Here is a 21920-nt window from a genome sequence, read left to right on the forward strand (position 1 = left end):
GGTTCAGGTCTGAGTACCAAACATGCCAATTTTTCTCACGCGCATGCAAAACGCATTAAAACGATTTGCACTCGCTCGGAAAAATCGTGCATTTTCCCGTGACGCACCCGCATCCTATCTGGCCCTCACACGCGACGCCAGTGTGAAAGAGGCCTAACTGTGGAAAGGTTGGACTGGGCAGAGTAACTGTGTGGAGTGTTTGGAGTGAGTAAAGATAGTAAACATTACACTAACCAATTAATTGATCAAATTTAAAAAGTGCACATGGCAAGCTTGATAGAGTGAGAAATGCATTTCAACTTTTATTTATTTATATAGCACATTTAATTGCAATGTTGTGCTTCACAGTTACATTAAAACACACATTTATAAAAAACATTAGCAGCCGATTTGTGTAGGTGGGCTTGAAAATGAGGAAGTGGTGGCAGTTTAGAAATCAAGTCCTGATTTTTCAGCTCACACTCTAGCTTTTGTCACTCTGCTGGCTGCTCACACACCTGGGTTCCTATGGCAACTCACTCTACAGCAAGGGCAGAGAAGAGCGGTTAAAAACAAACTGCTCCAACTTGCTCACTTCACTGGCGGTTGCAATCTTCAAACGGTTGCAATTTAAAAATTATAAATCCTACAGCGAAGAGCTTTATATTGTGAGAATCACAAGACCCAGACCTACATTTTGTTGCATAGTATGTCTCCGAAATGTTAAAAATTAAGGCACAGTCGCAGTTGCCCTTCAAATTTGAGGTGGCTAGAGTGGAGTTTCATTGAATGTCAATAGGCGGCGTGAGTTGCAAACAAATGGTCATATTGTGAAAACTATCAGGACATTTTTAGTGGCAGCAGGGATAGCTGAATGTTTTGATATAAGATGTGTAGGTGGGCTTGAAAATGAGGGAGTGGTGGCAGTTTAGCAATCATCCCTTTTTTTAATCAGAAGTTAGAAAGATAACAAAAAATTTGGAGAAAGAAGAAAGAATTTGGATAATTTTATCCTATAATGCCCAGCATAGGAAAATAGAAACAATCATAAAAAAAAACTGTGGCATCACATTTTAAACGACAAACTGATAGGCCCATTATTAACTGGAGGACCGCAAATTGTATATACTAGGGCACCAAGCCTATCGCTCAAAGTAGCACCAACTGTGAAAAATAAACACAAAGACAGACCCTCCCAAAATCTATTCAATCTTAAAGGTTTCTATAGGTGCAACACATGCAGCAACTGCAAGAATACAAAGTTCCCTAAAAAAACAACCAACATAACTTCGACAAGCAATGCCTTTACATACGAAATAGACACCTTCCTCTCATGCAATACAGCTAATGTCCTCTATATAATAGAATGCCCATGTAAAAAGCAGTACATAGGCAGAACAAAGACTATCAAGGGTACTTTCACACTAGCGTTTTTCTTTTCCGGCGCTGAGTTCCGTCCTAGGGGCTCAAATCTGGAAAATAACTGATCAGTTTTATCCTAATGCATTCTGAATGGAGAGTAAGGGCTCTTTCACACTTGCGTTATTGTCTTCCGGCATAGAGTTCCGTCGTCGGGGCTCTATGCCGGAAGAATCCTGATCAGGATTATCCTAATGCATTCTGAATGGAGAGAAATCCGTTCAGGATGCATCAGGATGTCTTCAGTTCCGGAACGGAACGTTTGTTGGCCGGAGAAAATACCGCAGCATGCTGCGCTTTTTGCTCCGGCCAAAAATCCGGAACACTTGCCGCAAGGCCGGATCCGGAATTAATGCCCATTGGAAGGCATTGATCCGGATCCGGCCTTAAGCGAAACGTCGTTTCGGCGCATTGCCGGAGCCGACATTTAGCTTTTTCAGAGTGGTTACCATGGCTGCCGGGACGCTAAAGTCCTGGCAGCCATGGTAAAGTGTAGCGGGGAGCAGTATACTTACAGTCCGTGCGGCTCCCCGGGCGCTCCAGAGTGACGTCAGGGCGCCCCAAGCGCATGGATCACGTGATCGCATGGATCACGTCATCCATGCGCATGGGGCGCTCTGACGTCATTCTGGAGCGCCCCGGGAGCCGCACGGACTGTAAGTATACAGCTCCCCCGCTCCCCGCTCCTACTATGGCAACCAGGACTTTAATAGCGTCCTGGGTGCCATAGTAACACTGAAAGCATTTGGAAGACGGTTCCGTCTTCCAAATGCTTTCAGTACACTTGCGTTTTTCCGGATCCGGCGGGCACCTCCGGCAACGGAAGTGCATGCCGGATCCCAACAACGCAAGTGTGAAAGAGGCCTAATCCGTTCAGGATGCATGAGGATGTCTTCAGTTCAGTCTTTGACTGATCAGGCTTTTCAGAAAAACGTAGCATGTTGTATTTTTACCTCCGACCAAAAATCCTGAACACTTTGACTGAACGACGGATCCGGTCTTTTTCCCATTGACTTGCATTAACGCCGGATTCGGCGCTGTGTGTTCAGTCAAACCGGATCCGGCTTTTGCATGTTAAACCCGAAAAATGTGAAAAAAAAAGTTAAAGTCCATAAATGGCGGATCCGTTTTTTCCAATGCACTTTTTCATTGTGATCAAAATCCTGATCAGGATTCAAATGTAATCAGTTTTCACACGTTTTTCCGGATCCGGCGGGCAGTTCCGGTGTCGGAATTGAACGCCGGATTCAAACAACGCTAGTATGAAAGTAGCCTTAAAAGCATGAATCTCAGAGCACATGAACAAAATTCGAAATGGCTATGAAAAGCACTCTAAGCACTTTAAATACCATCATAATAAAGATCCAAGCAAATTAACATTTGCTGCAGATAGAGGTACATTGGAGGGGGGGTGACCATATTGCAAAAATGTCAAGATAGGAAGCTAGACAACACCTTACTACCGGATGGATGGCTTGAATTCAGACTTTGAATTGTTTGGCTTCTTGTGAGAACGGGGTGGGTGCCCTTTGCTGATGGGACATCGGAGTCAGGCTGTTTTACCAGCACTCCGATCTCCCCTTGGTGGAGGGCACTCTACCTAATATCTACACTTCGATACATCTACACATCTTTCAATGATGCTCTACAAATAGTTGAAGAGAACCTATGAAAATTCTGAAATAACCAATATAAGAAGCAGTAGATATTACTTTGTTGAACACTATTACCCAAATAGTACATAAAGGAGTATAGTACGAATAAATACACTGCTCAAAAAAATAAAAGGAACACAAAAATAACACATCCTAGATCTGAGTTAATTAAATATTCTTCTGAAATACTTTGTTCTTTACATAGTTGAATGTGCTGACAACAAAATCACACAAAAATTAAAAAATGGAAATCAAATTTTTTAACCCATGGAGGTGTGGATTTGGAGTCACACTCAAAATTAAAGTGGAAAAACACACTACAGGCTGATCCAACTTTGATGTAATGTCCTTAAAACAAGTCAAAATGAGGCTCAGTAGTGTGTGTGGCCTCCACGTGCCTGTATGACCTCCCTACAATGCCTGTGCATGCTCCTGATGAGGTGGCGGACGGTCTCCTGAGGGATCTCCTCCCAGACCTGGACTAAAGCATCTGCCAACTCCTGGACAGTCTGTGGTGCAACGTGACGTTGGTGGATAGAGCGAGACATGATGTCCCAGATGTGCTCAATTGAATTCAGGTCTGGGGAACGGGCGGGCCAGTCCATAGCATCAATGCCTTCGTCTTACAGGAACTGCTGACACACTCCAGCCACATAAGGTCTAGCATTGTCTTGCATTAGGAGGAACCCAAAGCTAACCGCACCAGCATATGGTCTCACAAGGGGTCTGAGGATCTCATCTCGGTACCTAATGGCAGTCAGGCTACCTCTGGCGAGCGCATGGATGGCTGTGCGGCCCTCCAAAGAAATGCCACCCCACACCATTACTGACCCAATGCCAAACCGGTCATGCTGGAGGATGTTGCAGGCAGCAGAACGTTCTCCACGGCCTCTCCAGACTCTGTCACGTCTGTCACATGTGCTCAGTGTGAACCTGCTTTCATCTGTGAAGAGCACAAAGTGCCAGTGGCGAATTTGCCAATCTTGGTGTTCTCTGGCAAATGCCAAACGTCCTGCACGGTGTTGGGCTGTAAGCACAACCCCCACCTGTGGACGTCGGGCCCTCATATCACCCTCATGGAGTCTGTTTCTGACCGTTTGAGCAGACACATGCACATTTGTGGCCTGCTGGAGGTCATTTGGGAGGGCTCTGGCAGTCTTCCTCCTGTTCCTCCTTGCACAAAGGCGGAGGTAGCGGTCCTGCTGCTGGGTTGTTGCCCTCCTACGACCTCCTCCACGTCTCCTGATGTACTGGCCTGTCTCCTGGTAGCGCCTCTATGCTCTGGACACTACGCTGACAGACACAGAAAACCTTCTTGCCACAGCTTGCATTGATGTGCCATCCTGGATAAGCTGCACTACCTGAGCCACTTGTGTGGGTTGTAGACTCCGTCTCATGCTACCACTAGAGTGAAAGCACCGCCAGCATTCAAAAGTGACCAAAACATCAGCCAGGAAGCATAGGAACTGAGAAGTGGTCTGTGATCACCACATGCAGAACCACTTCTTTATTGGGGGTGTCTTGCTAATTGCCTATAATTTCCCCCTGTTGTCTATCCCATTTTCACAACAGCATGTGAAATTGATTGTCACTCAGTGTTGCTTCCTAAGTGGACAGTTTGATTTCACAGAAGTGTGATTGACTTGGAGTTACATTGTGTTGTTTAAGTGTTCCCTTTATTTTTTTGAGCAGTGTACTATGGAAACTAAATATAAAACTAAAATATGAGAAAAACGCATGAAAATCGCACATGCGTTTTTTCTATATAATCGAAAATTTATACTAAGCTACATTAACTACTAAGGTTTTTCTATATTTAGAAAAACAGCGATGAAAGATTTTGGATACTACTAACAGCGTTTGTTAGCCGAATTTCTGCTGTCAACCAATATTACAGCAATCTTTGAATTCTGCGGGATTTCAAGCGAGAACTACGGTCATCACGTGAGACGCTGGGCCGTAGCAGGAACAAACACAAGCGCACATTCGGATACCAAACTGGAGTAACATCACAGACACCGTGATCAAGGGGGGTGAGTACACTGAATATCGAGTGGGACGCCACCTTAACCAGTGTGACTCTACAAAACAACCAAACAGTGGGTTTAAAACACATGAGTGTTCCTCACTAAGGTACCCAACACGGCTGTCATAAACAAATCCCTGGCAAGTATCAAGAGCAAAATTAAGCCGTTTCAAGATAGTTTGAATACCACACTGTTGAACTGTGCCATTGCCAATGCTGCCACAAGCTATTAGTATTATTGAATACCACGGTCACTATAGCCACCATTACCCGCTGTTTACAATTGCTGGTGGTACGAATAACTGAATTCTGCAGCTGGTGGTAATCGCTATTATTAACTATTGTTACTATGGACTATCGCTGCTATTGACTATCACAGCTAACAACCGCTGCTATTAACAACTGCTGCTACTAACCACTGATGTTATTGTTGCTATTGACAACCTTTGTTGATAACTACTGGAGGTCACTATTAACCACTGATACAAATTGTTACCAATCATAAAAAGCAACATACAAAATATTACTAAGCATAACAGGATACATGCCATTGGTTTAAAGAAATACCATCAATCACCACCATAACTTGCTATAAATACTAAGATTATTGGAGCCACTAGCAAATCTTGCAAACAAAAGACTGTTATCGATCAATATTGGAAATTCTGGGATATATGGATTTATAAGCAATAGCAAATGATTATTTAATCTTGTGAACGAAGATGACTGTTAATTGCACGTTATTTATACATAAGCCTTAATTTTTATCTGTAGAGATTTTTTATTTTGGGGTAGTTTTTAACTATATTTTTTAATAAATGATATAATTGTTTATATTAACCGCTCTTTATTGATTACTCTATATATAACCAGTTGGTGAGTGCCTGCTATTTGGAAAACGTAGATTACATTGTTTTGTGATTGGGTGAAATCACTACTGAGCAAGAGCACCCGTCCCTTAACAGTTTAGAGATTATGTCCTGATTTTCAGCTCCCACTCTAGTTTTGAACATTCCGCCATTCATTCCTATGGGACCACAATCGGGAACAATCCGCACCAATCGGGAACAATCCGCACGTTTCAGTATATTACTGTCTATGTAGTATAAAAACTGTGGGAGGAGTTAGGGTGGTAAATTTGGCTCTAATAATAATAAGAATATATATGTGAGATAACAGTAAGTGGCCTTGCCATGCAAGAACACTTAAAGAAGACCTTTCACCAGAATAAAGTATCTAAACTGACTATACAGACGTGTAGAGCGGCGCCCAGGGATCCCCCTGCACTTACTGTTATCCCCGGGCGCCGCTCCGTTCTCCGGTTATAGCCTGGCTATGAGCTGAGCGCTGCGATTGGCCAGCGCTACAGCATAGGAGAAAGAGACGCCGGCAGGTTCCCCTGGGTGGAGCCTAACTATGAACATACCGGAGGCTATAACCGGAGAACGGAGCGGCGCCCGGGGATAACAGTAAGTGCAGGGGGATCCCTGGGCGCCGCTCTACACGTCTGTATAGTCAGTTTAGATACTTTATTCTGGTGAAAGGTCCTCTTTAACTAGAAGGCAGAGAGGGAAGGGGAAGGGGGGGGGGGGGTGCAGCTGCAATTTCACTCTCTGCATCTGTTACAACATGCTGTAAGAGGGGAGGGAGAAGCATGCCGACGGAAGAAAAAAGAAATGAAAAACAAAAAACGTTCTTCCTTTCACACAACATTTTTCCTCTATGCTCTTTAGAAAGATTTCTTTGCAAAAATGTATGTTGTGGCAAATAAACCTGTTCCTGCACAGCCATGAAATAAATAACACATCAAGAACAGGGTTATATCCAAATACCTAGAGAAAAAAAACTGGCGTGAAAGGGGCCCTAGACACACTTTCTGGCTGCTTTACATTTGTTGGTATGAGCTTCTTTTATTCCTTTTTATTAACAGCGAATTGTTGCTGGGATATTAAAGCCGGTTAAACAGTAATACAATCTTTTACGGCTGTAGTATCATTTCTAATGTTTTATTACACTTGGGAATATACAGCTTTGATAAAAACCAGGCTAATCGGGCTTCACTTATTCCGACTTTGCATAGACCTCATCCAGTTTGCATGTTTCCAAGGGAACTGATGTAGGATCTTCTGTAGTGGTCGCTAAAGGATTTTGAATTAACCCCAAAAGCCCTCTAGTGCTGCAGGGGCAACGTGTATACAGCAGCCCCAATGATAAACAGGGGTATTAATAATAGGTGGAAAGCAAAATGACTCAAAGACATTCATCCGTGAAAAGAAAGGCATCATAGCCTCCTATTATGTCAGAAGATAAACATGGCTGAAATCTTATGTTCTACCTGCAAATGTACTAAAAAAAATAAAAATAATTCATATGATATATTTTTTCTCTTTTGGGTGGGATGCATGGTTAACTCTTCTGATTATCCTTTTTTGTTCTCAGGCAGCAGGGAAAATAAAATACTGTTTTGCTGTAGTAGAACTGCAGTACAAAGTAAGCTGCTTGTAATCAGTAGCAGCTTCCTCCTGATTGAAATTATATCTGTCTTGTGAAAGTTGGTTGCGGCATTCCTGAGACTTTTATTCTTATATACAAATAAGGGCTTCCGAGCACCGAAGGGCGGGGCCTAACCTGTCAGGGCAACAGATTTCCAGTGCTAGCCACACCCCTTAGTGCCCCGACACCCTCATTTGCATCATAGCTTTTTTTCTTGTTAAACAACAGAACCTGTAATCACAAGCCAGGTTTCCAGTTTCCGATATTGATAACCTATCCTCAGGATAGGTCATCAATATCAGATCAGCAGGGGTCCAGCTCCCAGCCCCCTCACTGATCAGCTGTTTGAACACAACGCAGCGCTCCTTCTCTTTATGGTTTGCCTCCTCATCGCCAGCTTTGCAGCAGTGAGTAGGTGCAATAACCGCTCTTCCATCCCATTCACTTGAAAACGCAGTGTTCTCTTCAATCCAGCTGATTGTCTGGGGTGCCGGGAGTCGGATCCTTGTTGATCTGATATTAATGACCTATCTTATGCATAGGTCATCAATATCTGAACCCGGACCAGTGGCGTAGCTATAGGGGTCGCAGTTGTGACTGGGCCCCTTAGACAGGTGGACCCACAGGGCCCCCTTGCCAGTGGCGCTGTATTTTTTGCTTTATAAGATGCAGTGTGTCTTAGCGAATATTAGTGAGTGGTACAGCGTTAGGACGTAGTGTGTGCACTATGACCTGGCGCTGCAGGAAGTCAGGTGACTGCAGCGTGGGCCCAGAGAAGACCAGGAGCTGAGAGAGCCAGGGAGACCACCGGACCCGGAGAGCAGGAGAGGTAAGTTAACTTATTTATTTTCAACTCTGATCTGAGGTCTGATACTTGGGGGGGGGGGGGTTAGGTCTGATTTGAGGTCTTATACTTGGGGGAGGGGGTCCGATTTGATATCTGATATGGGGGTGGGGTCTCACATAAAGTCCTGATCTGAGGTCTGATGTGGGGGTCTGAAATGGAGGTCTAAAGGGAGCCTGATCTGAGGTCTGATATGGGAATGAGGGTCTGAAATTGAGTCCTAATCTGAGGTCTGATATGGGGTCTCACAAAAGGGTGTCTGATCTGAGGTCTGATATTGGGGGTCTGGCATGAAGGTCTGATGCCAGGGGTCTCATCTGAGGATCTGATATGCAGGTCTAGTCTGAAAGGGGTATTTTTTTTGTACTGGTGCACATTGTAAGGGGGTATTTGCACTGATGCACATTATAAGGGGGTCGTTTTTGTACTGGTGCACATTATAAGGAGAATTATACTTACTGGGGACAATGGGGAACATGATTACTAGTATGGCCACAATGGGGGCATTATTACTTTTGGGGGCACTTAACACCATGCACACAATTATTACTGTGGGGGGCACCCTGGCACAGAATCAGTTTAGCACAATTATTTTGGGGGAACATTAGGGACACTATTTTCTGGGCGCAGTTATTTTTTTTACGGCATTGTGATCTAATAGATATTCAAGGAGGCACTATTTGTGTGGTACTAGTATTTTCAGGGGAACTGTTTCTGCAGTAAAGTATTAGGGAGCACAGCAGGCACAGTATTGGGGGTGGCAGGATGGTGTGTTCATGAGGTGGGAGGATGATGGAAAAGTAGGAACCAGATGTCTGTTTGTCATGGTGGTCTGAATGGAGAAGATGAGGAAAGAGAATATCTTCATTAGAGGAGACATCACTGGATACAGGAGGTATGCAACACCGTATAAGGAGGGCTCATGCATACCAACGTGTGCGGACGATGCCCATATTTTGACCTGCAAACAGTGGGTCCGCGATATAAAGACACCGGCCGTGTAAACTCCATATCACGGCTGCGGAAGCCCACAGAAGCACTACGGAGAGCTTCTGTTGGTTTTCTACGTGCCTCCATATAACAACAAATAGAACATGTTTAAAAGAGTTGATCCTGCTAGAAGGAGCTTTTTAAATAACTGGAAAAATTGCTTTAAAAAAAACAAAAAAAAAGAAACAGCAAAAACTGTATCTTAATGTACTGTAATCTGCACTCAAAGAGAAAACTGAATTTTAGAAATGTTTGGCAATTTATTAAAAAGGAAAAACAAAAATTTTATGGACAGAAGTATTCATACTCTTTGCTATGACATCTAAAATTTAGCTCTGGGGACCTCCTGTTTCTTTTGATCATCGTTGAGATGTTTCTACACCTTAGGCCTCATGCACACAACCGTTGTTGTGTTCCGTGTCCGTTGTTCCGTTTTCCGTGATTTTCTGTGGACCCATTGACTTTCAATGGGTCCTTGAAAACTCGGATAATGCACCGTTTGTCATCCGCGTCCGTGATCCGTGTTTTCAGTCCATCAAAAAAATAGGACCTGTCCTATTTTTTTCACGGACAACGGTTCGCGGACCCATTCAAGTCAGTGGGTCCGTGAAAAAACACGGAGGCACACAAGATTGTCATCCGCGTCCGCGTCCGTTTTTTACCCATCATTTGCATGGCAACGGATCACGGAACAACGGAACCCCGTTTTGCAGACCGCAAAAAAATACTGTCGTGTGCATGAGGCCTTAACTGAAGTCCACCTGTGGTGATTTGACATGATATACAAAGACACAGCCCTGTCCAGTAGAAAAGGTCTCACAGCTGACAATGCATATTATAGCAAAAACCAAGCCATGAGGAGAAAAGAACTGCCTGTAGATCTCAGAGACAGGGTTGTGTGGAGGCACAGATCTGGAGAAGGGTACAACAAATAATAAAAAATCTGCATCACTGAAAGTTTCCAAGAGCACGGTGACTTCTATAATTCTTAAATGGAAGATGTTTGGAACAACCAGGACTCTTCCTAGAGCTGACTGCCTGACCAAAGTAAGTAATCGGAGAAGAAGGGTCTTGGTAAGACAGGTCACCAAGAACTCAATGGTCATTCTGGCTGAGCGCCAAACAATGCAACCTGACAGAGCTTGAGAGGATCTGCAGAGAAGAATGGCAGAAAATCCCCAAATCTAGGTGTGCAAACCTTATGGCATCTTACCCAAGAAGAATGGAGGCTGTAATTGCAGCTAAGTACTGAGTACTTATGTCAAATGTAATATTTTAGTTTTTCCTTTTCTATAAATTATCAAAACATTTTGAACATTCTGTTTTCACTTTGTCATTATGGGCTATTGAATGCAGAATGATGGGAAATAAAAACTTTTTAATTCTCAAACATTTTTACATTTTTAAGTTTACAATAGAAAAAAAAAAAACTGAATTGGCCAACTTGAATTTTTTTTTTGTAGCACAAGTGAAAAAAAGTGAAAGCAGCTGAAAAAAAGTGTTTGTCCAACTAAATGCACATCAGCAAAAAAATGTATTGGTTTTTTACCTGGGTTTTCCGGGAATTGAATAGCTATCTGAAGTGCTTATGCGAGAGATGCTGCTTCTTCATCGGCCTGTGATGACACATTCAATGGTCATTTGGCCTTTCTGCTCAGTCCCATTCAAGTGAATAGTACTCAGCTACAATACTAGGCACATATTTACGGCACTGTGCCGGGTATACAATGGTGGGACCAAACAATACTGTAAATAAAGTTCAAAAGTGTTCAGAAAAATACATTTAAAAATGTAATTAAAACGTCAATGAAAACTACAGTTCATCCCAAAAATAATTCCTCTCAAAATGTTTTTATTGTGCAAAAGTAATAATAAATTACATGTATATAAACAAAACAAGTGACATTTTCAGGATGTTTTTTCTAATTTTAAAGGCGATTTGGACCCCTCCGATCTAATATTGATGGTCTGTCCTGAAGATAGGCCTTCAAATATTAGAAAGCTGGATAACCTTTTAATGTCTAAATCTCAGTTTTCAAAATTACCTCAATTAACTTAACAACGTTAGGATGGTCAAGTTTCTTTAAAATTGCGATTTCCTGGTAGACACGCTCAATGGGTCCCTTGGCTTGTGAACCACCATCAGAAGCGGTTTTTGTTCCCCTGGGAGGTGGGCGACCTTTGAAGAGAAGAGAGCAAGATTAGGTAAAGGTAAATGGAAAATGGAAGTTATTTGCAAGTAAAATAATATGTGCAAATGTGTTAAAGGGAATCTGTCACCTATCTTGACCCTATTAAACCGTTAAAATAGCAATGTGCAATAAAGAACCTTCTTACCTACATGTGTCTTCTTTCTTTTATTCAACTTTTCATTCTTATAAAAAAGCGATTTTTCTGATATGTAAATGAGGTTCCAAGGTGCCCAGAGGGGCGTTATTACTCTGCTCTGTTGCCCAGTAACGCCCTTCTTTAGTGACCAGCCGGCCTTTCTTCCAAGCCCAGCACGCCTCCTCATAAATAAATGTCCTCCCACATTCTGGCCGAACGGCGCCGCCCCCTCAACCACGTCATTTAATTTATTCATTGCACCATCGTGCTTCCTCCTCTCTTAGCCTACGGCGCCGCCCCCTCCCGATTACGTCATTGAATTTATTCACTTCATCGGGCGTTCCTTCCTCCTCTCTTGGCCTACGGCGCCGCCCCCTCCCATTACGTCACATGTATTCATAGCACCGGCCCTCCCTTCCTCCTCTTCTGTCCTCAGAAATCCCGCGCAGGCGCAGTATCGGTGAGTGCCTGCGCCTGCACGATTCTCCTGTTCCAGAGGGCAACAGCCTCAATATTGTAACTGGGCATGCGTCGAGCCCAGTGACATAATCCGAGCGCTGTTGCCTCTGAGACAGGAGAGGAGGAAGGGAGGGCCGGTGCTATGAATACATGTGACGTAATGGGAGGGGGCGGCGCCGTAGGCCAAGAGAGGAGGAAGGAACGCCCGATGAAGTGAATAAATTAAATGACGTGGTGGAGGGGGCGGCGCCGTTCAGCCAATATATGGGAGGACATTTATTTATGAGGAGGCGTGCTGGGCTTGGAAGAAAGGCCGGCTGGGCACTAAAGAGGGGCGTTACTGGGCACCAGAGCAGAGTAATAACGCCCCTCTGGGCACCTTGGAACCTCATTTACATATCAGAAAAATTGCTTTTTTATAAGAATGAAAAGTTGAATAAAAGAAAGAAGACACATGTAGGTAAGAAGGTTCTTTATTGCACATTGCTATTTTAACGGTTTAATAGGGTCAAAATAGGTGACAGATTCCCTTTAAGCTTTAGAATTGTGGTTCAACACAATAATTTTATGAAACAAACTAAGAAACTGGCCTGGACAAAAATGATGTAGAAAAAGACTGAAAATAATTTGACCATAGTGACATGTGAAACTAAGGTGTCCTGTAATTAGCATCACAGAGGTCTACAAACTAGTATTCAGTCAGTCTGCCTGTTTAAAGGATGAAAAGTAGTCACTGCGCTGTTTGGGGTCATAGTGGATACCACACTGAACAGGAACCAAAGGAAGCTAAGGAGAGAGTGGTCTCTGGAGATTAGAAAGAAAATTATAGACAAACATGTTAAAGGTAAAGGCTATAAGACCATCTCCAAAGAGCATGATATTCCTGCTCCTACAATTGCACATATTATTCAGAAATTTAAAGTCTACAGGACTGTATCCAACCTCCCTGTACGTGGCCGCAAGAGGAAAACGGATGAAAAATTGAAGACGGATATTTATTTTATGCACTTATATATCGCTACTATATGCCACAGCGCTTTACAGACATTAGCACATACTTAAAAAATAATCTAGCACAAAAGAGCAATAACATGACACATATTTATTTGGATAGGTACTTTAATGAGATGACCACATGCACCATTGCTGGTTGTTATAATGGTCAGCAGATGACAGTGTAACAGGAGCTGACCAAAACTGTTAGCTAACTTTTTTTGCGGTAGTGATGGGGGGTGGGGGAGGGAAGGGAAAGATAATGTGCCAGTGTTTTTTGTATTACGATGTATGGCTAGCATGTTACTTTTATTCTATCAGTCAGTATAATTACAAAGATGCCAAATATGTGTAGTTCTATTTTTAATTTTTTTTTTTAACCACTTTTGCACAATCATAGCATGACTCATGCAAAGACAATAGTTTATGTTGTCGCATTCCAAGAGCCATAACTTTAATGTTTCCATTGATGTATCTTTATAAGGACTTGTTTTCTGCAGGATGAGATATAGTTTTAATTGGCATCGCTATAGGGTACATGAGACTTAATGATTAACATTTTGGTGTCTGAATAGGAAAAAACAATAACCATTATTATTTTTGTGTGTTTTTTTTTTACACGCTCATTTAGGCAGAAAAGAACAATGCGGTTCTGAACAACTGCTGTCTGGGCTGTGTGGCTGAAGGGAGGGAGAGGAGCTTCTGGGGGCTCTTTCTTAGGCTAAAATTGAGTGAGAGCTGCAAGAACACAGCCAGCTAAAGGGGCTGCTTTAGGGCTCATGCACATGAACGTGGTTCAGCTCCGCATCAGAGCCGGGTGCAGACCCATTCACTTCAAGGAGGCCGCAAAAGATGCAGACAGCAGTCTATGTGCTGTCCGCATCCGTTGTTCTGTTCCTTGGGGCCACAAAAAAAAGAAACAGAACATGTCCTATTCTTGTCTATTTTGTGGAAAAGAATAGGCATTTCTATTATAGGCGGCCCGTTCCGTAAATTTCGGAACGCACACGGGCGTCAGTGTTTTGCATATCTGCAATTTGCGGACTGCAAAATATGGCGTGGTCGTGTGCATGAGCCCTTAACCGGTAATATATCAGGCTGCAATTGAGCTAGAGCTGTGAAGTGGTTTAGTTTTAAAGATGAGAAGCTGAGCTTTAAACCCATACCAGAATCTCAGAGCTAGCTGCCATACAGCCGTTAGAAAGGGGCAACAGTGAGAGCCGCATAAACCTGTAGCTCTCACTCCCAACTCAATTTCTAAGGGGGTTAAAATGTGCTTAAGGCACCTGTGTGCTCCAACTATTTACCTGAGACAAACTGAAAATAAAATAAATAAAATAATTTCGGATGTTTTTTTTATGGGCAGCACTTTGGCTCAGTGGTTAGCGCTGGGGTCCTGGTTTCGAATCCAACCAAGGACAACATCTGCATGGAGTTTGTATGTTCTCCCCGTGTTTATGTGGGTTTCCGAATAACTGACATCACCTCATCGAAGGCCATAAATTTTAAAGCTGTATGGAGACAGATCTCCGTACAGCATTAAACCAATGTTTTGAGCGAAGCGACTTCGAATATAGGATCCGAAGCTCGCTTCGCTTATCCCTAATTATTACCAGTCTATTGTGCATTTTTTCCATTAGATATTCATGTTCATTCAAAAACATGTATATTATAGGTTTCCATAAGCATTGTTAAAAACTTCCCCCAATCAGGCTCCCTGAGCTCTCCTCTATGCGGAGGGCAGAGCTTTAATTGAACAGTCTGCCCAATCAGAGCTGTGCAGATATACAGGTACAGCTGCACAATCCTTTCTGTACCCTCCCCATGACCAGTGAATGGGGAGAACAGGTGGCAGAACAATCAGGGTTCAGCCTCCTGTTATAGCCAGTACAAGTCTGAAGCCTGGAGAGGCATGTAAGGCTAGTTTCACATCTGCGATGTGTATTCCGGCAGAGAACATCCTGCTATAATTCTCCAGATTCAGCAAACAAAATGCCCGACGGCTCTATTAAGCATAATGGGGTCCGATTGAGATCCAACAAAAATGCGGAGAATCGGCCAGACACAAACCACTACATGCTGCGGTTTATGTCCTGCCGATTCCTGGGGGCCTGGTCTCTGTGCCGCAAATGAGAAACTAGTCTTACCCACTGGGAACTAGGACTGAAGGATCAACCTCTACAATGCCCTAGACCAGGGATGCTCAACCTGCGGCCCTCCAGCTGTTGCAAAACTACAGCTCCGAGCATGTCTGGACAGCCTACACCTATCACCTTACAGCAGGGTATGATGGGAGTTTAAGTTTTACAATAGCTGGAGGGCCGCAGGTTGAGCATACCTGCCCTAGACCACTGAGAATTTTAAAATTACCCCCTTCTCTGTCAGAAACCATCAACAATACTCTCAATAACCCCTTCTCTGCCCTAGACCACCAGGGATTTTGATATTAACACTTTCTTTGCCCTGGATTCTCAGGGATATTGACATCATCCTTTTATCTGCCCTAAACCACCAAGGATTTGGAAATTCACCATTTATCTACCCTGGCCCACCTTGGATATCAACATTAACTCCTTCATTGCCCTAGATCATCAGGGTTGCACCCCAGGAATATTACCATACACATTAAATAATGTAAACCAATTATGGCCAATTACCTGGCACTATACAGCAATACTTATGTGTTCCCTATAAAACGGGCAATCTGAAATACAAGCAGTGTGCAGGTCTCTAAAACTGTCCTACTCACTAATACAAAAGCTTCACAAGTACACTAACCATGGTGGTTAAATAACTTTGTTCTCATCTCCACACAAAGTCCTGAGTCTTGTGGTGAAAAACTATGTTTAGAGGCAGGGTGAGTGATGCTTGTCTCATACCTTACATTGACTAGTTAGGAGAACCAAGCAGGAACAAAAAAGGATAAATACTCTTTGTGAGGACAATGACCGCATCAGAGTTCACAAGAGAGCTGGAGACCTCCTACTGCCATCATGCATAGTGCGGAGACACATAGAACCAACATCAGGTGTCATCGTATGGGGTGCATTAGTAAACATGGCCATTCCCATCTGGCATTCGTGGAGGGAACATTGACCAGCCTTTGGTATGTCCAGGTCATTGTGGAACCAGTCATACTGCCTTTTTTGATTCAAGAGATAACACTCGCCCAGAAACTGGCCACCCTATTCAGGGTATGCAGCAGCTCGCCTAGACAACTTGATCACCAGATCTCTCCCCCAGCGAGAATGTCGAAGAATGGATGGGATGACTGATCTTTCATGCACTACAGCCAACAAGCAGTTTGGCTGGACTATCTACCGCAGGAAGATATCCAACATCTGTATGACCATTACCGTGTCGGAGTGGCAGCCTGTATCACAGCATGGAGAGATGCTACCCAATATTAATGTGATCCTGCCTCAACCAACACCCTGGTGCACCACCTTGGTTCTGTGATCATTGCACAAGGCCCAGCAGCAGTTTATACTTAAACTTTGTTAATCTCAGATCAAGTTTTCCACCTTTTCTTTTTTCATTTTCCAGTAGTGCATACAGTCACAAATCTAATGTAAAACTCACGTGGAAATCCAGCCTGTCTCATTAGTTTCTTCTTTGAAAGAACTTTCATTGCCTGTATTAAAGTGAAAAGAGAATACGTTCAAATATATAATAAATATACTGATATAACGGTGGACCATGTACTTTATGATTATCATAATTTCTTTGTATGTTGCTTTTTATTTTGTTTCTGTGGATTTTTATTCTTTAACAGACAGTTCATAGAAACATCTCAGTGTTTCCTCATTACTTCCCTATAACTACAGCCCTGCATCAACAGTTTACATATCTGTGTCGATTGCTACAGTGCCGGACAGTACAGAAAGTCCAAGTTAGGGCTCTTTCACACTTGCGTTGTCCGGATCCGTTGTGTACTCCATTTGCCGGAAGTGCCCGCCGGATCCGTAACACCGCAAGTGAACTGAAAGCATTTGAAGACTGATCCGTCTTCAAAATGCGTTCAGTGTTACTATGGCAGCCAGGACGCTATTAAAGTCCTGGTTGCCATAGTGGTAGTGGGGAGCGGGGGAGCAGTATACTTACCGTCCATGCGGCTCCCGGGGCGCTCCAGAATGACGTCAGAGCGCCCCATGCGCATGGTTGCGATCACGTCATCCATGCGCGTGGGGCGCCCTGACGTCACTCTGAAGCGCCCCGGGAGCCGCACGGACGGTAAGTATACTGCTCCCCACTACACTTTAGCATGGCAAACAGGACTTTAGCGTCCTGGCAGCCATGGTAACCATTCAGAAAAAGCTAAACGTCGGAACCACTAATGCGCCGAAACGCCGTTTAGCTTTTGGCCGGATCCGGATTAATGCCTTTCAATGGGCATTAATTCCGGATCCGGCCTTGCGGCAAGTGTTCAGGATTTTTGGCCGGAGCAAAAAGCGCAGCATGCTGCGGTATTTTCTCCGGCCAAAAAACGTTCCGGTCCTGAACTGAAGACATCCTGATGCATCCTGAACGGATTTCTCTCCATTCAGAATGCATTGGGATAATCCTGATCAGGATTTTCCCGGCATAGAGCCCCGACGACGGAACTCTATGCCGGAAAAGAACAACGAAAAGAATTTACTTGCGGACTGTCACAGGAGAATTGTCATTAATATGTAACCCAAATAAATGCCAGAACGTACAACAAAGGCTCCTGCTAACCAGGAACACTATGGAATGACCCATAACATAAACCAACAACATGCAAATTCACTCATGCAGAATCATTAGTAATGCATGTAGATGAAATATACACCCACTTCCAAGAGCAGACACATATATACACTGCCTGTCCAAAAAAATAAAATTATTTCCATCCAGTGTTGCATTAATTTTTCACCAAGATCTTGCATTGATGATGGTAGAGCCTGACTGCTGCGCAAAGCCTTCTCCAGCACATCCCAAAGATTCCCAATAGGGTTAAGGTCTGAACTATGTGGTGGCCAATCCATGTGTGAAAATGATGTCTCATGCTCCCTGAACCACTCTTTTACAATTTGAGCCCGATGAATCCTGGCATTGTCATCTTGGAATATGCCCGTGCCATCAGGGAAGAAAAAAATCCATTGATGGAATAACCTGGTCATTCAGTATGTCCAGGTAGTCGGCTGACCTCATTCTTGGAGCACATACTGTTGCTGAACCTTGACCTGACCAACTGCAGCAACCCCAGATCATAGCACTGCCCCCACAGGCTTGTACGGTAGGCATGATGGGTGCATCACTTCATCTGCCTCTCTTCTTACCCTGATGCGCCCATCACTCTGGAACAGGGTAAATCTTGACTCATCAGACCACATGACCTTCTTCCATTGCTCCAATCTTTATTCTCCCTAGCAAATTGAAGCCTTTTATTCTGGTTTGCCTCACTGATTAGTGGTTTTCTTACGGCTACACAGCTGTTCAGTCCTAATCCCTTGAGTTCCCTTCGCATTGTGCGTGTGGAAATGCTCTTACTTTCACTATTAAACATAGCCCTGAGTTTTACTGTTTTTCTTCGATTTGTTTTCACCAAATGTGATCGCCGATCACGATCATTCAGGATTTTTTTCCCGCCACATTTCTTCCTCGAATACGATGGGTCCCCACTATCCTTCCAGTTTTTAATGCATCTTTTCCACGACCACGAGATCTGTCTTTCGACATGGTTGTTTAAGAAATGAAAAGCAACTCATTGAACCAGTTGGGGTTAAATAACTTGTTGCCAGCTAAAAGATAATCGCCCATGCAGTAATTATACAATAGGAGGCTCATAACTATTTGCTTAAGTTAAATCCAGGTGGGGACTTTTTTTTTGGACAGGCAGTGTATAATATAGAAGAACTATTGTATGCCACAAGGTTTTTCGCCATAGGAGTAGTGTCCACTTACATAGTACGTATTATCATCTTCATTATATGCCAGTTTCACCACTCCATACGAGCCCTGCAGGAATGCAAACCAACCACTTTTAAATACTAATCACATTTTGTAAGATCATTTAGTTTGTACAATACTGTACTTAGTTGCAGATTTTCGGTACAGATTATTAGCCAACTGATGATCACTTATATGCAACGTGTTTCAAGTAATTTAGTATAGTGCTTTAAACAACTCAATGTAAATTGAAGGGGTTTTCCCAACTCACATGACATTTTGCTAATAACTGTAATGAGTATCCAGGAATTAAAAAAAATTAAATACTTAAATATTATTTTATTGTAAATATATTCACATATACCTTTCATTACTTAGAGTGGCTTGTTTTGTCTAGGGAGGAATCATTAAGAGAAATAAAATGGCCGCCGTCCTATCAATACACACAAAACCTGTCCTATTCACACAGGAGGACAAGTTACTTTACCACAATGAGCCATACTGCTGCCTCATCCTCCTCTCTACTATGCTTGTCAGGAATCATGATCCTGAACATAGGTGAATCTCTGTGGGAATGGAGATGATGAGGAGACATGAGAGGAGGGGGAGGTGTGGCTAATGAGCAGTAGCACTAGTTTACAGTCTCCATTACTGTAGTCTGTCCTGTCCGTCCTCGCTGTACTTCACATCTCCTCATGAACTAAATTCCCCAGAGATTCAGCTAAAGTTCTTATCTGTATTCAGGATCATAATCCCTGACAAGTAGAGAGGATGATAAGGCAGCTCTTTACCTCAGTGTTGTAAAGTACCGTATTTTTCGCCCTATAAGACGCACTGGCCTATAAGACACACCTACACTTTAGAGGATGACAATAAGATTTAATTTTTTCATTAGACCTAAGGTCAGACCAGCAATCAGACCCCCAATATTAATCAAACCTCAGCTGACAGCCCCAATTAGACCCCCCAATGTTAATAAGACCTCAATAAAAACTTAGCTGACCCCCAATCAGATTTCAGCTCAGACACCAAAGTGTACGATCCCCGATCAGACCTCGGAGAACAGCCCCAATATAAATAAGACCCCAAGCAGACCTCAGATTAGCCCCCTAGCTTCTCTCATCAGCCCCCCCATCAGCTCCCCAGCCTCTCATCAGCCCTCATACCTTGTGCACAGGAGCAGGCAGTGTGAAGACTTAGAGGCGGAGCAGGCATGTCTGGCAGGAAAGCCTGCTCCGCCCCTCAGTTGACACGCTCCCACCAACATCTGCCTGCAAATATGCTGGCTGGTCCCTGTCAACCAGCCCCAGACAGGGCTGGCCGGTCTCTATCAGCGTACACCAGCTGCCCTACACCCTACCACTCAGCGCACGCCACGGCCGATCCTCATCTGCAAGCCAGCGCTGCGGAAGCTGGGCTCTCCCTCTTCAGGTAACTGTCTGGTACATTGCAGGCTGCTATTCCTAAGCAGCGCAGCCTGCGATGTACCGAGCATAATCAATGCGCCGCACATTTTATATTTCTTTGCCCTGTATTCAGCCCATAAGACGCACTAGCGTTTTCCCCCCATTTTAGGGGGGGGAAGTGCGTCTTATGGGGCGAAAAATACAGTAACTTATCCTCATGTGTGATCAGGACAGGTTTTGTGTGAACTAATGGGACACACTGTGACATATAGGCTTTTTGCCTCCTTTTAAACGGATTTAAAATAAAGGTTTTGTTTTTTATTTTTAAACATTCATCAGGCTGTGAATTTATAAACTAATGGGACAGCAGCAATTTTATTTCCCCTGATGATTGCTCCCCAGACAAAAACGAGCCATTATAAATAATGAAAGGTATTTGAGAATATATTTATAATAAAGTAATATTTAAGTATTTTCATTTTCTTAATTCCCGGAGAACCCCTTTAAGTGTCTATTCCGTTTTTAAAAAAAAGTCATTTCATCCACTAGGAAAACGTCTAGGGTGAATTAATATTTTTTGAAAACACTGTATGAAAAGCAGACATTTGCAGGTTGAATTAGTCATATCAAAAAATTGAATAATATTCCTTATTAAAGCGGATAGGGGATACTAGATCTCCTTATGGAGAATGCCTAAATGGCCTGTTGAGTCTTATAGGCCAGACAACGCTCATCTGGAATTCTGGAAAGATATGAAAATGAGCTCTTAGCAAGCTCTGTCTGTTTAAAAGGTCAAACACTGACTTACTGGATAGCTAACCTATATCTGGTGGCAATAGGGGCAGGGCTTGCTTGAATATCTTACTGAAGGGTATAAAAGCATATACACACCATTCAAAAGTTAAATTACTACAATTTTATTAATTTCCTACTGTACTCATACAGTGCCTTAAAAAAGTATTCATACCCCTTGAACATTTCCAAATTTTTTTCACTTAACACCCACAAACTTAAATGTATTTTATTGGGATTTTTTGTGATAGACCAACACAAAGTAGCAAGTAAAGTAGCAAGTATGTGTGTAGTGAAAAGAAACCGATATATGGTTTTCCAAAAAATTTTTACATAAAAATCTTGAAAGTGTGGCGTGCATTTGTATTTAGCCCCTCCCCCCGAATCAATTCTTTGTAGGGGCACCTTTCATTGAAATTACTGCTGAAAGTCTTTTGGGCGGATGTCTACTTTTTCAAGGCACTGTATATGCTCTGGCAATGCAGGCTTTTAAGCCTTTCATGATGTAGTGTATAGAATGAGCCATGGCCTACTCAAAAAAACTGATCAGTCGGGGTCCTTGGAGTCCCCCGTCCCCCCCCCCCCCACGATTAGATACTACCATCCCGAGGATGGGTCATCAG

General features: G+C 43.2%; 1 protein-coding gene across 4 annotated transcripts in view; it reads right to left on the minus strand.

Moving 5' to 3' along the window:
* Nucleotides 1-21920, minus strand: part of CAMKK2 (calcium/calmodulin dependent protein kinase kinase 2) — a 100582-nt gene that overhangs the window by 32721 nt on the left and 45941 nt on the right. For all 4 annotated transcript variants that reach the window (XM_040416115.1, XM_040416112.1, XM_040416113.1 and 1 more), the window contains exons 4-6: nucleotides 19115-19168; nucleotides 16769-16820; nucleotides 11452-11585 (exon numbers count right to left, since the gene is read on the minus strand). In XM_040416115.1, coding sequence (XP_040272049.1) covers nucleotides 11452-11585; nucleotides 16769-16820; nucleotides 19115-19168 — 240 coding nt within the window. The remainder of the gene's footprint in view (nucleotides 1-11451; nucleotides 11586-16768; nucleotides 16821-19114; nucleotides 19169-21920) is intronic.

Source organism: Bufo bufo, chromosome 2, assembly GCF_905171765.1.
Source record: "Bufo bufo chromosome 2, aBufBuf1.1, whole genome shotgun sequence".
Taxonomy (NCBI): Eukaryota; Metazoa; Chordata; class Amphibia; order Anura; family Bufonidae; genus Bufo; species Bufo bufo.